Consider the following 16,144-nt stretch of genomic DNA (forward strand, 5'->3'; position numbering starts at 1 on the left):
TCCTTTAACTTTCAGGTTTTTGACTATTTGTGAAACTAAACACCTTTTTTTTCTGTCAGGAGGGATCTGTATTTCTTTAAGAATTGCTTGCACATGTTGTTCGTAGTGAACTTTCTCCTAACAGAATTTATTTTCTATAAAATAATATTTTTCTATTCAATAATATTTTTCCTGGCATATTTCAAGATGCCAAATTCCAGTTTAACCAACTAAATGGCTACACCTCTAAAATTAAGCAATCAGTTTCCCACTGGTAAGAGGATTTGTGTTTTCCATTTACCGGTAAACCAATTCAAAAGAAAATCATAATTATCTTTCCGGTACTGATTTAATTGTTTAATAAAACACAAACGTTATTATTAGAGTAGACTAGTAGAAAGAACCTTAAATTAGATTAAATCTTTGTAGGACAAATCACTTAACCTACCCAGTTTATTCTGTAAAATAAGACCAAGTTGCCTTTCAGGGTTGTAACGAGAATGGAGAATATCATACCAAGGATAGTATTTTGGCACACAGTAGGTTTACAAGTGGCATCTTTAGTTTTCATCAGCCCCATTAGTTTTATTTTACCTTCACGTGTCCTTTCTTAGAGTGGTTTTCCAAACTGTGGGTCTCAAACCATTAGAGGATTATGAAACAAGTGTATACAATTTGGAGGTACAACTAGAATTTTTTAGTGAGAAAGAGCAGAATTAAATATATTAGAATATTTCACACATAGGGAAGACAAGTGTTTTCCTGTGAAGCTTTTTGTTCAGTATATAACATACAGGTGGTGAGAGCACGTATACTAGAGCGTGATGTAAAATGTACTTCTCACTATGGGCTATGGTCAAAAACTCATTCAAAATCCACAGTTTTATTGGACACTTGTCTCACAGTGTGCAAATCCCTAACACTATTGTGGCTAAGACATCTAGGTTCAAATCCCACCTCTACTAATTACTACTGTGTGACTGAACCAACCGCATAACCTCTATATACCTTAGTCTCCTCCCCATTAAGTGGCTGATAATTATACCTCTCATGGGAGTGGTGTGGGAGCTATATGTCTTCACAGATCTAAACCACTTAGTGGGTATCAATGACTTTTGGCTGTTAACAAGACTTGAGTATAATCTAAATCTTTTCTAAATAAGCAAACAATGCTACATAAAAGAATATAAGGTTATCATGTTAGGCAGAACTGAATAATTGGCTAATTTTTCCATCTACAAAGTGATGGAGAATAAGAAAAAAGCATCTTAGTTCTACGGATATAAATTCAAGGGCCATGTCACTGTTCTGAGTTTTGTGATTTACAAACAGCATCATCTCAAAATATGAAAGAAAAAGAAGAAAATATTGAGCAAACAATTAGTCTTTGTCAGTATATTAGATCCTTAATTGCCCATTATGGTTTTGTATTTTATGAAAGACCTTAATTTCACAGTGGTATACATTAAGGAGCATTGTCTGTATATTTATAATCTTTCCTTGATTTAAAAATATCAGAAATGATAGAGATAATATCACTGACTAGTAACAGCTAAGTTTATAGCTTTAACCTGTTTCGATAAAACACCTGTAAAGCATACCTTGTATCTGAAGAGGATTGTTTTTGGAAATGATAGAAACATTTATTGCTTCTTTAAAAAAAAAAAATATATATATATATATATATATATATATATATATATATCCAGTAAACTTCAAGTCCATCTTCTAGATGTTAACATTACTGAACCAGAATTTTTTTTAGATTTTTAGAAAGCCTTTTAGATTATTCAACCTATATGTAGAAATGTTTTATATTCTATTCCAAGCTGGGGTAACATGAAAATATTTAAAAACCTGAGCAGCAAATGAGCCAGTCATCTGTGTGCAGAAAGGCTGGAAACAACTGTGTAGCCACTTTGAGGTAACAGCTGATCAGTCCAGATAACCAGCAAAAATATCTCAGTTCCAGAACATGACAAAAATTAAGTAAATATATAATTAGATGATATACTTTTAATTTAATGATGGCACTGTTGTATATAGGTATTTATATTTAATGCAATAGTTTATTTTAAATTCTATCAGTAAACCATGATTCCTCAAGTATCCTCAACCAACTTGTGGAAATAAATAATAATGCATATCATAATGGGTGATTTTCAAAGCAGAGGACCAAAATCAGTTTTTGAATACATACATACTAATATTTCATACATATGTATGTGTTTATGTATGTGTATATAATTTTAGTTTTGCTGATGCACATGAAATATAAAAAGTTATGGTGTTAAAATACCGATAGTTTCACCTAAGTTATACAAACAGAACTCCAAATTTTTGCAGGGATACAGATCCTAAGCTAAACAGAATCAACAGAATTAGAAAAATCAAGAAAACTTTATAGAAAATGACCTTGAACTGGAAAAAAATACAATTTTCCACAATCTGGAAAATTCTGGATTGCCAAATATTACTAGGGAGGGGAGAAGTAAGGATGAAAGGATTGATTGATCAATCGATAGAGGGCTAAATTCATGGCACAGATATCTCATTTCATAGTCAAAATCTTATGTCTTTGGCATGACTATTCTCACTTTCAGAAGAACATGACAACTTGTCAATCCACATCCACATCTGTCTGATTCTATCCTTTCAGGTTATATAAGTAGTTACTAGTGGAAAATTAAAAGCTTTAATAAAAGAATATATTATAAAATGAAAATCGATTATCTATGTGCGTGTATTAGCTTCAGCCATCATCTCCTTTCAGGAGACCCAAAAATCTCTGGATTTTGATTCATATTCTATAATAATTCTGTACATCTGAGATTATTGTGCTTTTAATTATACTAACATATAATTACACATAATTAATTCACAAAAGATTTCAATTCTATAAAAATCCCATGTCTGTTTGTTGGCTATCTCCATTTCTTTGCAAATCAAAAGGGTTTTATAGGTCCATCAGCTAGCCTGCTGAGACTGTGAAGTTACTTTTGACAAGACATGCTTGTATTTATCTATTTCTGCTCCCAATACTGTCCCCTTCCTTACCAGCCCTGCCTGAAACCTTAAGTCACACAGTAAGATTATGAAAGTCCAGAATATATTTAGATTGGAGAATAGGACTTCAAGCCTACCTCTTTGGAATTCCTTCTTTTCATTTACAGAGCTCTTCATATGTACTAGTAAGAAAAATCTAGGCAGGGTAGGTTTCAATTCTTCGTATTTCAGAAGGCAGGTAAATGAAGAAGTCAAATGCCTCATCAAAATTCATTTAGCTACAAAGAGGACTAGAACAGAGGTCTTCTACACTCAAGGCTAAGATTTTTTTCATTGGCTACCTTAAGGATTGTTTTTTAACACTTTGGAGGTAAACAAACATTTAAAGGAACTGAATAAGTTAATTTAATAGAATAATTCAGTAATATAATCAAATCAAATAAACTGAAATTATTTGACAGGCAAGGCGTGTTTCATCATCAGTTCCTTGATATATATAATCAATCATGCCACATTTATAGTGGCTTCAAACATTTACCCGGCAAGACAAGTGAATTATTGATCACAGTATTGTCTACAGTAAATGTCAAAAAAAAAATGACTGGGAGGAAAATGTGCCATCAATAAATGAGATTCAAACACTAACTTCTCTGTGACACTCACGACATCTTACAGTATCTATGTTATAACTGCATTGCTTATAACCATTTTAAAAGTCACTTGTGTTTTGAATGCATGCTATCATTCATCAACATTTTCAATATAAATATTTTATTTTTATTTCCTTTTATAAAAAAACAAAATGTGGAGATCATTCAGAGTGTATGTTGTCAACAACTGTTTCCTACAGAGTTCTATAATGTATGGATTGGAAGTTAAATCTGCACAGTAAATAACTGGCAGTATAAACAACTAATAGATTTGACAGCTCACATATTATTGTGAGGAGAGTGTTTTCAGTAAGCATGCCTGGTCTTACCTTCTGGGAAGGACTCTCCACAGTGGTTCCATAAATACTTTATGAACCAACATAAAGTAATATGCTAATGATGGGCTATTTACCCATTGGCAGGTGCGCCCTCTGATGTGTTTCATCTCCACCTTTGATGTGGGATCAGTTCAGCCATTTTGAATTGTTTTCTCTCTCTCTCTCTCTCTTTTTTTTATTTTTGGCTTCCCTCCCCTCTTAGATTCACCTGAACCTAAAATGGTGAGTGAGAGTCATCATGAGGCCCTGGCCGCCCCGCCAGTCACCACTGTTGCAACTGTTCTATCACATAATGCCACAGAGCCAGCCAGTCCTGGGGAAGGAAAGGAAGATGCCTTTTCTAAGCTGAAGGAGAAGTTTATGAATGAGTTGCATAAAATTCCATGTGAGTACTACTCTATATAGTTGGTTAAAAGAGAAATGCTTGAAAATGACCTTACCCACTGGGGAAAAAAAGCAGAACTTCTCTTAACATACTATCAACTTATATTTGAGGTTTATTATTATTATTATTATTATTATTATTATTATTATTATTGGCATAGTAGCATTCTGTTAACAAAATGGAATTTTTTGTCTTTAAAAATATTTTATACATCAAAGTCCAGTTTATAAAAAAAATTGTATCTTGTGTTTAATGCAGGTGGGTATTTTTTTCAAGGTCTGTTTTTCTCTAGAACATTTATGTTTATGGGTTGTGCTGTATATATTTTAAATTTGTATTAATGAAATCATTCCATTAGGAAGATTATTCCTAGGCAATAGCTAAAATGTGCCTTCCTGATATTACAAGCTTGATTTTCTTTTATTAATATTTCAAAATCTTCTGCACAATTTTAAATTTTTTCTTTGCCCTTATCAGGAAAACAAATGACTATCTGTTCCTAAGTGCATGTGTATGAGTGAAGCACTAAGTTCTATGAGTGGCATTTTAATCTGAAGCTACAGGATGGTCTGTTTATTCAGATTTGAACACTTACGATGAACTAGAGAGTTTTACAGGTGCTGGGACAATAGGTTTGGACCCTCACAAGGCTTATATTCTAGTGAGAAAAAGAAGTAATAAATCAATAAAGATGCAAATATTATATATATATAATATAACGTGTAATATATATAGGAAATCACGTTAGGTAAGAAATGATATAGAAGAAACTAAGGAAGAAGAGTAAGTGGAATATGGAAGGGCACAGAGGTAGTACATTATTTTTAGGGATGACCAGGGCTGGTTTCTTTCTTTCTCTCATAAGGAAGCTTAGAGGAAATGGAAGAAGTTATAAAACCTGGGAATTTTGGATAAAGCCCCTTGGGCAAAAATCTGCTTGTAAAAGCAAGGATCCCAGTGAGCCTTACACAGGATGAACCAGGTGGAGGGTGCAGAAGGTGGATTCAGATTGTAGCACAGGCCTTATCGTGTGAGGCCTTGGGCCTTATTCTAAGGAACCTGGATTGTACCATGAGTGAAATAAAAGGCCTTTGGAGAGTTTCGAGCAGAGGTGTCCCATGATCTGACTCAGGTGCTTTTTTTTTAAAGATCGCTCTAGCGACGGTGTTGAAAATGGGTTCCAGAAAGGCAAGGGCAGACGATAAAAGCAGGATGTTGTAGTAATCCAGGTGAGAGATTTATCAAATTATAAGAAAATTATTCTATAAGAACACTGAGAAACCACGTGAAAAAAAAAAAACACAAGGAATCAACTTCTTGTCCCTCAGTGACTAACAATTTGTTGATCTGTCTACTTTTATCAAATTCAATTTCATCTGACAGACACTCTCAGCAGAGTTGCCAGTAATTATCATTCTCAACAGGAAAATCCACAATCTAGAGGAGGTAGAGATGGCCCAATGGATGAGAAATGGAAGTCCTCTCCCTCGCCCTGCTGCAGAGCTGATGGATGATCCCAGTACCGTTGTCATAACTTTGAGGTTGTGACTACAAGGTGCAAACCAAAATGCATATGTACAGGGGCCAACTCTCACTTGAATATTTTATCAAAATAATCACTTTAACAGAAAAGAGCTAGCAGAGAAAGAAAGAATGGACAAACATCAAATAAAATGCATATTTTGTCTGGTCTTCAATGTCACCATCTCCTCCTTCTCTAGAAGAGTAAAGGGTGGTGTGGCAATCTTCTGTGGGATTGTATGTTCCCTATGTATCCACATAACTCATTCTCTCTTCTCCTTTAGGCTTTGCCAAATGTCATCTTCTTAGTTAAGGACTTCCCCAACCATGCTGCTTACAGTGATAACACATTCATCCCACCCCAGCTTTGCCAGCAATTCTTGTCCTCACCCTTGTTCTAAATCTCACTATAATACTTCGTATAGCAGTGCAGATGATGTGCCTTATTTTTTGTTGTTAAATCGCTCTGGATCCCTCCAAAATACTGTCAGCTCTAGGAGGGCAAGGAGTTGGAACTGTCCTTTGCACAGTCAATATCCCAGGGGTACCTCGTACATATGAGGCACTCCATATCTACTTACTGAATGAATGAATGAATGAATGAATGTCAATTTAACGTGTATCCTGAACCACCCTCTTAGACTTTGGGGCCTTAAGATGCTGAAAAATTAGAGCATCTTAAAAATCTTAGATTTTTGACATTAAGAATCATTTCAGTGCTTGACTGTGTCATCACATTGAAAAAAGCAATTTGTTTTTATCCTTATAGTGACACCTCCATCTTTTAGCCTTTCCCACTCAGAGCTGATAACTATTATGTACTTTATATTTCACTCCATGTTCATCAGCAAGAAAACAGTCAGCTGGGGGAGAAAAAAAAAAACAACAACTATGAAACGCTCCCTTCCTTCCTTTCCCTTGGCTAACCTCTTTTCTTCGCAAGCCACTGTTCCACTCCCATGTCCCTTTCTTAGACACTGGGCATGAGACCAGGTGATTCTTCTGCTCCTCTACAGAGATTTGCTTTTGATCAGCAACCTAAAGCAACAGAATGCTAGAGGATCTGGGGAACACCTATAAAAATATCATGCTACTGGATCTCTCCTTGATTTAATAGAAGAAAACAAGTCCACTACCTAAATCTTAAAATATTATGGTAAATTAGAGCTACAAAAACTTACCATAAACACAGCCACGTAGTACTATTTAAAATACGTAGCCGCATGTTTTACCCTTTTATTTTAATCCATCACAATTTTTAACTGCCTGTGTAACTGAAATTTCTAATGGGATTTGTACGCAGGGAGCAACACTAAACAAAAATGAAACAGTCTCCTAAAATCAAATTCCTTTAGGAGCATATGTTATATAAAGGTTATCACTTTTGACTTGGCATAATATAGTGTGACGCTAATGACAGGTAACAAATTAGAATATTAATTGATTTCAGTCTCTGAACTAAATCTTGGCTATCTGGCAGATGTGTTTTTTGCAAAATTGATAGCAAACAGCTTTAGTCTGTCACTTGAAATTCCCACTTGTGAGAAGAGAGGTGTCACAATGGCAAGGAGTATGCATGTCATTAGTTGGGTAATCTGCACAGTCCAGCATGGAACATATTCAAACCAAATTGCCTGATGATATCATCCATAACACCATTGGGCTTAAAATAAAATTAAAAAAAAAAAAGAAAAAGGAAATGGTAAATGCTGAGCATTTTTATCTTTCAATTCATTCTGCACACTGTTATCTAAATGAAGCAGACAAGGCTTTTCAGGACGTTTCTTTATTTTGCAACTTTGATTTTAATATGACTAGGGCCATGGTTGGTTTGTAAAGCATGAACTCGTGTCATCCGAGGAGCTGTGATTAAGGTTTTGATATTCATGAGCTTCTTGAAGTAGAGGGCACCTTTCCTTGAGCATAGCAGAAAACCAAATAGCCAGAACCTGTCCCTTCATCCAGAATAAGAGTGGACTAAGGGTAATTGTGTAATTCGTGCAGAAATACTATTGGATAGACAGTTTTAACAGAGGGATTAAAAATACAAGCTCTGGACACAGACTACATTGGGTTCAAATCTAAGCTCTACCACACACTAGCTCTGGGACCTAGGAACATTGATCTTTCTGTGTATCAGTTTCTTCCTGTATAAAGTGGGGATGAGAATAGTTATCTCCACCAGAGGGTTGTTGGGTAAAGGGAGCAATGCGTATAAAGTGCTTAGCAGAGTGTCATTCTATAAGCATTCTGTGAATGTTAGCTAGTATTAGACTCAAGCAGTCATTTTAACAAATCCATTGCCATTTTAGAAAAGCCCTCTATTCAGGTCAGATAGAAACCCAAGTCATGAAAATACCAAAAACTTTTCAGCCAAATATAATTGCATTCTTCTAAGCCCTTTCCAACAAAGCCTGATCAAGCAAAGATGAATTCCCTCATGGTGTTTCCTCTGCCCATTATCACCTCCCATTTTCCTTTTTTTCTTAAATAACTCTTATAATTTCACTCTCTCCCCTCTTCATCCTTTTTGGCCCACACATATGTCCAAGGGTCTCCTATTCAAAAGTGCCTAGCCACACCGTAAGTGCTCAGGAAATGCTCTGTTTTCTTCTTTCATGCACTAAAATCTTCTCCTTACCTTACCTGTCAAGCTACCATTGTAACGTCTGCCTTCATATATACACCAAAACTTACTGAAAAACATAACCTTGATCCTCATATCTATTTCTTCAATTCCCATTAACTACTCGACTCCCTGCACTCTGATTTCCATCCTGCATGTGACATTAAAATGGTTTTCACTTGAGTCACCAGGTACTTCCTTATGCACAATTACGAAGGCCATGATCAACCTTCATTCAGTCATCGCTTCTTGGCCTTTTGGCTAAGATCAAATGAATCTTCCTCCAGTCAGATATTTCTCTATCATTATCACTCTCAGCCACCATTATCTCACACTCTTGCTTTCCAGGACTCTGCTTTTTCTCCTCTTCCTTCTCCCATCCCTCACTCTCTCCCACTCCTCACTCCCTCATTGACTGGTCCTCTTCTTTCATTGTCTTTCCCTCCCTAAAGTAGGAAAAGGATCCAGGATTACATTATTTTTAACACTGCTCCACTTTTTTTTCCCCAAAAATGTTCTCCCTGGAATGATCTCATTCACCTAGTCTTTCAAATAAGAGATCTCCTTGTCTCCCAGATCTATTTCACCTCCGATCCTTTACCTGCAATTCATTTCAGTCCTGTTAATTCTACTCACAAAAAACCTCTCCAACCCAGCCAGCATTCTCATATTCCGGTGTCTTCTTTTATGCTTTTCTCTCTTCCTGGACCCCTTCCGCCATTAACACTGACACAATGTTTTCTCATCCAAGAATCACTTCAGGAAAAAAAAAAAGAACCAGTTCAGATGTTATGACTTAGATGAGAAGCTTCTTCCTTCTCCAAGGCAGAATCATTTGAGTCTTCCTCCAACCTTTTGAAGCACATCATGAAAATCTGTATCTTGGTTATTTGGTTTTGTTTGGGGTCTTTCTCACTGAAATGTAAATTCCTCAGAGACGGGAACCATTTCTTACACATATTTATATTTCCTATACTTTGAAAGTATCTGACACCATGCTAGAAACTATGTAAATGTTATAATCCTACAAACATTATTATACCAAACAGTGTACCAAATGCTCTCTGTGCCATCTTGGAGAAACAGACCTAGGCAGTACGTTTTTGAACCATTTTAGCCAAGGATCCCTTTGTTCAAATGAAATATTGTAGAAGCCTAGATTTACAATGTAGATAACATAAATCAAACAGATGTGATGAGTTAATAATGTCTTCCTTACTCACCCTCCCAAGATACTCTTATATCAGCACCAACAATGACACCTGACTGTACGGAACACAGTTTGAAAGTGGTGGCCTGGAAAACTAGTGCGTAAAGTGGGGTTATCTCACAGCAACACCAATGAAACTCAACAACCAGTAGTGGCATAGGGAGCTAAGTACAGAACAAGCCGATCAGTGATGAAAAATGCAGTCCAGTCACTGTGTCCTCCCTCATCTGACTGCAGAACGAAGAGAGTGTCATTGTCATGGATCTTGTCGCTGCTTTATGTTAATGTCATGAACATAATGTTAATGCCAGAAGATAATTTCAAGACCAAATGAAGAGAACCCGTAGGAACATACAGGAATCCGTGGCATGTGAATAACAATAATTACTGTAATGATCGCCAATCTTTATCGAGGACTTTATGTGGAAGTATGTGCTGTGCATTCTGTAAAACCAACCTCCATTCTGCCCTGTAAAAACCCTACTAGGTGAGAACAATTATCCTCATTTAATATGTAAGCATGCTCAGGCTTAGTAAGGTAAGCAATGTGGCCAAAGTAGTTATGTGGTACAGGAGTGTGTCAGGAAAAAAATCTTGAAATTTGTAAGTTTGCCATAACAGAATATCACAAGGGCTGCAAATCCTCTCCGCCAGTCCTTATCACAACTAAGACTTGAAACTACGAGGGTCTTATGTGCCTGTTCAGAGCTACTGCTCGATATTTGTCTTTTGATAGGTTTTAAAAGATCGAACACTTGGAACACAAGTTTAACACTAATTCAGAGTTTCTCATTGCATTATCTGGATTTAAAGCAGACACTCATTCACTTTATGCTCCTGCATTTTTATTGGACTCACTTACTCAGATTGCCATGTTAATAACTCATGACCATCTAAGTACAAAAAGCCAGATTTTGTTTCATTGTATCAATGAACTCTGTATATGACTCAGCTTCAGCTATCATCTGTTGACTCAATTCTTCCTCACACTTCAGAAAAGCATTGGCTAAAATGTGTTATTCTTCACTGTTGGCTTCTAGTAAATTGAAATATCTCTAAGGAAAAAAGTTACAATACTGATGAGTGTTATTTTCAGAGCAAAGCAAGTCCTTTGTAATACTGACTTCATCAATGCAATGCTGAGGGGATCAATTTGGGACAAGGGCACTTAGAGATAAGGGTTGCAATCCATAACATCACAATATAGTAATTTGTGCTTACATTCAAACATTTTTCATTAAATCTTAGTTTATTTCACCATCTTTTTAAGTTGAATTCTGGTTTAAAACGTAGGAAATACGCGCGCGCGTGTGTGTGTCTGTGTGTACAGAGAGAAATGTTTACGCGCTACCATTAGTAAAAACTTATTCCTTTAGTGTCAAGTCAGTAGAGTTAACACTGCCTCCTACAGGATATTCCAAACATTGTTGGGGCCATTTTTAATGTGTTAAACAAAATGGGTGTGAGGAATGGCAACTGGTATTTAAAGACTATGGGCCTAAGAGTCTACAGATCTTGCAACATGTGAGACGGTTACATACAATGAAAAATATCCCCACATTCTGCACACTTTTTAAAATCTCCAGAAGACATGCATTTAGAAGGAAATCTTGTTTACAAGTATCTAAGCCAAGCACTATTTGCCATATAAACATGGCTACAATGTATTTGTGAGTGGTTCTAATATCAACAGAATGTTCTCATAACATTCACCCAACCTCTGATGTTTTGTCTCCTGGTTTTGTAAATCTTCTGATTGTCTTACTTCTCTAAATCCAAAATCCCTTTTAGCAGTTGCATTTGATCATTTTGTTGTCTTCTAGTGTAGTTATACCCGAAGATGTTTATATTGAAATATAAATGTATTATAGACTGTTTTGTTTTTCCTTTTTATACTTACCACTTCTTCTTGATTTCTAATAATTATATATGTAGACATTATATAAGTAATACATGTAGTATTACTTATACTTGGAGAGTAAAAGGAGCATCATAAATGCTCTGTTATAAATTGGGACATTGCATATAATATACATTTTCAAGAACAAGTCTGAAAAGACTCCTGCAACAGCCTCTGTTCAATGTGGAAACATAACAAAAGCATATGCTACTGATAATTCAGGAAAGTTGCTTAAATGTGTCCTTGAATTGTGTTTCCCTCTTGGAAGCCTATTATGCAGAAAATTCCCCCCAAGAAATTCATGCCTTTCAAATGAACTAGTGTTGAGGGACTTTATAAATTTCCAAAGCCTGGGTAATACAGAGTAATGGTGAGTCCATAAAGCCACCAAGTGAATTAGGATCTCAACTAAGTTTCTCAACCTCACTTAGCAATATTCCATTAGCATTTCAAAGACATCAAGTAAAGGCACCTGAGGACAAATAAGGGGAGGGGATATTTTGGACATAGATTAAAAAGAACTCAGGAATTACCTTGCTGAAATGCTTTACAAATATGCAAATATATTTTAAAATAGCCTCAAATGTCTACTCCTCACCATGTACCAGTTGCATGTCACAATATAGGTTACATTTTCACGAGAGGAAGCCTGACTGCAAATGCAAATATATAAAGAAAACAGTAGAAAGAGAGAAGCTGAGAGACTACAGCTTTCTCCTCGCTTTTAACGACTCCGTTGATCTTTTATGGCGTGACTGACAGGTTTGTGCCAGTTTCTATTAAATAGGACAGGGATCCCTGGGTGGCGCAGTGGTTTAGCGCCTGCCTTTGGCCCAGGGCGCGATCCTGGAGACCTGGGATCAAATCCCACGTCGGGCTCCCGGTGCATGGAGCCTGCTTCTCCCTCTGCCTGTGTCTCTGCCCCTCTCTCTCTCTCTCACTGTGTGCCTATCATAAATAAATAAAATAAATAAATAAATAAATAGGACAAAGAATTTAAAAGCAGAAACCAGTAGGAAAACATATGATGTATTATTATATTTTTAGCACTTGACTTTATTTTTTGTTCTGATTTTCGTGTATGAGAATACTGTAATACTATCATAAAGGAGTTAAACTTGGTATCTTCTGATCTCACATGTCTCCGCAGCCTGCCTTTTAAGTGCAGTTAGAGAAGTTTAACATAAAAATTAAGAAGCTACTGGCCCATTTAAAGGTTTCTTCTTCAAACACTCTGAATGAAACTGCTGTCCTGACATAATTTAAAATCCGCTTAAACCCTTTCTTTCTTCTCCTTTTCTCTTTCGAGCTGTTTGTACACATACAAGTTTTGTACTGGGATTGGAGACATACAAGTTTTGTACTGGGATTGGACACATACAAGTTAAAAAGAAAAGAAGACAGGGGCATCAGTGGTAGACTCTAAATAATAGAAACATATCTGCCTGGGTAAATATGCCATTTACTGAAGGTAATGCACACCTGTCCGCAGAAACAGGAAATACTCAGGATCTCCATGGTAGTAAACCTTAACTGATGGAGTTACATTCCTCATTGACTTCAAAGTAAATATTTTTGAAGATTTTTATTTATTTATTTGAGAGAGAGAGAGAGAGAGAGAGAGAGCACGAGCAGGGCAGGGAAGAGCAGAGAGATAAGCAGGGTCCCCACTGAGCAGGGAGCAGGATGTGAGGCTTGATCCCAGACCCTCATGAACTTGAGCCAAAGGCAGACGCTTAACTGGCTGAGCCACCCAGGTGCCCTGCCTTGAAAGTAAATTTTATGATAATAATTTCCTATTCAGAAGGATTTGGAACCAATCCTATAAAACCAGTAAACCATTACACAGTGATTAGAAACATTATTATTATAATTATGTGCTTATTATACCTAAACTCTTTACTACTACTCTCCATAGCCCTGAAGTGATCATACTTTGTCCAGAATGCTACGTCAATCACTCAGAGACTCTGGCCCCGTCTCAGTAACCCACCCAAGTTGAGACAGCATTGTTTGCTATAACTGAAGGCCAGAGCGTGAGCTTCAGAGTTGGTCTGTCTGGGTTCAAAATGTGGTTCTGTCATTAGTAGTATATGATCTTAGGCAAATCATTTAATCTCTCTGTAACACAGGGCTAATAACAGTACTTGACCTCTGGGAAGGTGGGTGTGAGCCGTGTGGTATTAACATGTAAAGTGCTATCTATATAAATAATATTCAGACTTCTAATGCATATTTATTAGCACCTGCTGTGTACCAGGCTGTATAGGACACGCTAAGGAACTCAACCAAAGCCCATGATTTTAACTCGTTTCTAGGTCTCAGTGGCATTTCAGACCCAGAATTCTTCTCCCAGAGGACCTCTAAATTAAAATATCTCAGCAAGTCATCAATGGCTTTTTATGAGATGATCCGAGATGGCTCACACATATGTTGGACGTATCAAACCTCATGTCCGACTCTTCACCCTCACACAGTTTACTTCATCAGGACAGAAATGCTTAGAGCTACTGACCATATTATCCGTGGTGTCCCATGCTTCGCAGTCTTGGTACAGATTCTCTCCTCTGCCTGAAATGTCGTGCTTGCCACTGCTTGTTCAGCTGGACTACTTTCAGTTATCCTTCAGAACTCCCCTCTGTTTTGAAAGCCTTCCTGTCACCCCCTCACCTGTCAACCAGCAATTCACCTCCTGTAACAAGTCTTCACACGTTTGTAATTTTTACTTTATGTTTTGCTCATCTATTTGTGTTTTCTCTCTTATTACCAACCAGTCTGCTCGAGACCAGAACACTGTCTTTTCATCTTACTGTCTCCAATACCAGTACAAAACCTGTTTCACAGTAGGGAGAAGTATTCTCTTCTAAGTCAAAAGATCCTAGATAATCATATTATCAAAAAAAGGGGGGGGGCGGTGGGCTTCCACTCATAGATACAGAAAGCAGATTGGTGGCTGCCAGCAGCAGAGAGTTGGGGGATGTGTAAGATTGGAGGCAGGGAGTCAAAAGGTACCAAATTCCAGTTGTAAGGTTATTAAGTCTTGGAGATATAACGTACAGCAGTGACTAGAGTCAATACTGTATTGTATATTTGAACGTTGCTAAGAAAGTAGATCTTAAAACTTCTCATCACAAGGAAAAAACTAGTAACTATGTGTAGAGACAGATATTAGCCAGACTTCATCATGGATCACCATTTTGCTATACGAATATCGAGTCATTATGTCGTACACCTGATACTATTGTCATATGTCAATTATACCTCCATTTAGAAAAGAAAAAAAAGGAAGGGAGGAAGGGAGGAAGAGAGGGAGGGAGGGAGGGTAAGAGGGACTTCCAAAGGGGTCTTACTGGAAAGGAGAGTTAGAGAGAGGAAAAAATAAAACAAGAAAAAATCAGAGGAGGAGACAAACCATAAGAGACTTAATCATAGGAAACAAACAGTCACTGGAGGGGAGGAGAGTGAGGGAATGGGGTAAAACTGGGTGATGGATATTAGGGAGAGAGCACGTGATATAATGAGCACTGGGTGCTGCATAAGGCTGATGAATCACTGACCTCTTCCTCTGAAACCAATAATGCATTATACGTTAATTAACTGAATTTAAATAAAATTTTAATATAATAAAAAAGATGAGTAGGAGGCAAAATGGAATATGACCCTAGATTAAAGATGGACTTACCTACAGAGCCATTTTGCTTTGCCCTCAGCCACGCAGCACGACACAACCACCTTTTCTCTTTCACCCTTTTTATTTTTCTCTCTCTTTCCTCAACCTTTTATAACTTTGTCATTCCCTGTTCCGTTTTCTACTCCTTTTGCCTGTGCTGTCCCCCATTTGTTTTCTTCTCCGGCCAGCTGGCAGCCCGGTCTCACCCAGCACTAAGATACCAGCAGCTGCCAAATTGGTCCTCAGAGTAAAAGGTTCTCCCCACAAACATTTTTACTCAAGTGGGGGTCTGGGACTTAGTTTCATTTTTTAGTCTTAAAAATATGTTGCATTGGAATGCCCAAGAAACAAGACGAACTCCTTTCTTATGACTATTGCTGCACAACACAGGCCAGTTTTCTGTACTTTCATGGAGAGTTCAAAGACAACCGGAAGTGTCCTTGTACAGCACCTTTCCCAGCAGTGGGTACCTGGGTAAGGTTTTCTTGGGTGAGTTTCTCTGTTTCACCTTATCAGCTACACCAAACACGGCAGTTCAGTTTTTCAGCTTGCTTCCAAGAACGCCACGACTGTGACACCGTTTGAAGTGGTGCTTCAAATGGCCTTGCCAGCCATCGTCTGCCCACACTAGCTGGAACGGTGCCATGTCGCCTCACCTTTCCACAGCTGCTGGCATCCACCTACCTTTCTCCTCCTTATTCGCTATTGGTGCTCTAATGCAATTTACCTGGCTGCCCTCCAGAGCCTAATCAGTAGACATTTGTTTTTGCTCTGATGAATTAATTAAGTAGTCTCCAGCTCTAAGTCCACTGCTACTGATATGAAAGTCCAGGTGCTTCCAAAAAGTTTGAGCTTAATC

At 37.3% G+C, this 16,144-nt stretch overlaps 1 protein-coding gene and 1 long non-coding RNA gene across 11 annotated transcripts in view; one reads left to right on the forward strand and one right to left on the reverse strand.

The window, feature by feature from the left end:
- Window positions 1-16,144, forward strand: part of SYT1 (synaptotagmin 1) — a 542,097-nt gene that overhangs the window by 329,596 nt on the left and 196,357 nt on the right. For all 5 annotated transcript variants that reach the window (XM_072772877.1, XM_072772875.1, XM_072772876.1 and 2 more), the window contains one exon: window positions 4,176-4,358. In XM_072772877.1, the coding sequence (XP_072628978.1) occupies window positions 4,193-4,358 (166 nt within the window). In that variant the 5' untranslated portion in view covers window positions 4,176-4,192. Of the gene's footprint in view, window positions 1-4,175; window positions 4,359-16,144 lie in introns of those variants that run through there.
- LOC140602795 (uncharacterized) overlaps window positions 1-16,144 on the reverse strand; it is a 311,552-nt gene that overhangs the window by 90,111 nt on the left and 205,297 nt on the right. The window contains exon 4 of one of the 6 annotated variants that reach the window (XR_012005708.1): window positions 9,142-9,261. The exons of the other annotated variants lie outside the window; for them this stretch is intronic. This is a non-coding gene — a long non-coding RNA (uncharacterized lncRNA). The remainder of the gene's footprint in view (window positions 1-9,141; window positions 9,262-16,144) is intronic. 6 annotated transcript variants of the gene reach the window in all.

The sequence above is a fragment of the Canis lupus genome, chromosome 13, assembly GCF_048164855.1.
Source record: "Canis lupus baileyi chromosome 13, mCanLup2.hap1, whole genome shotgun sequence".
Lineage (NCBI taxonomy): Eukaryota > Metazoa > Chordata > Mammalia > Carnivora > Canidae > Canis > Canis lupus.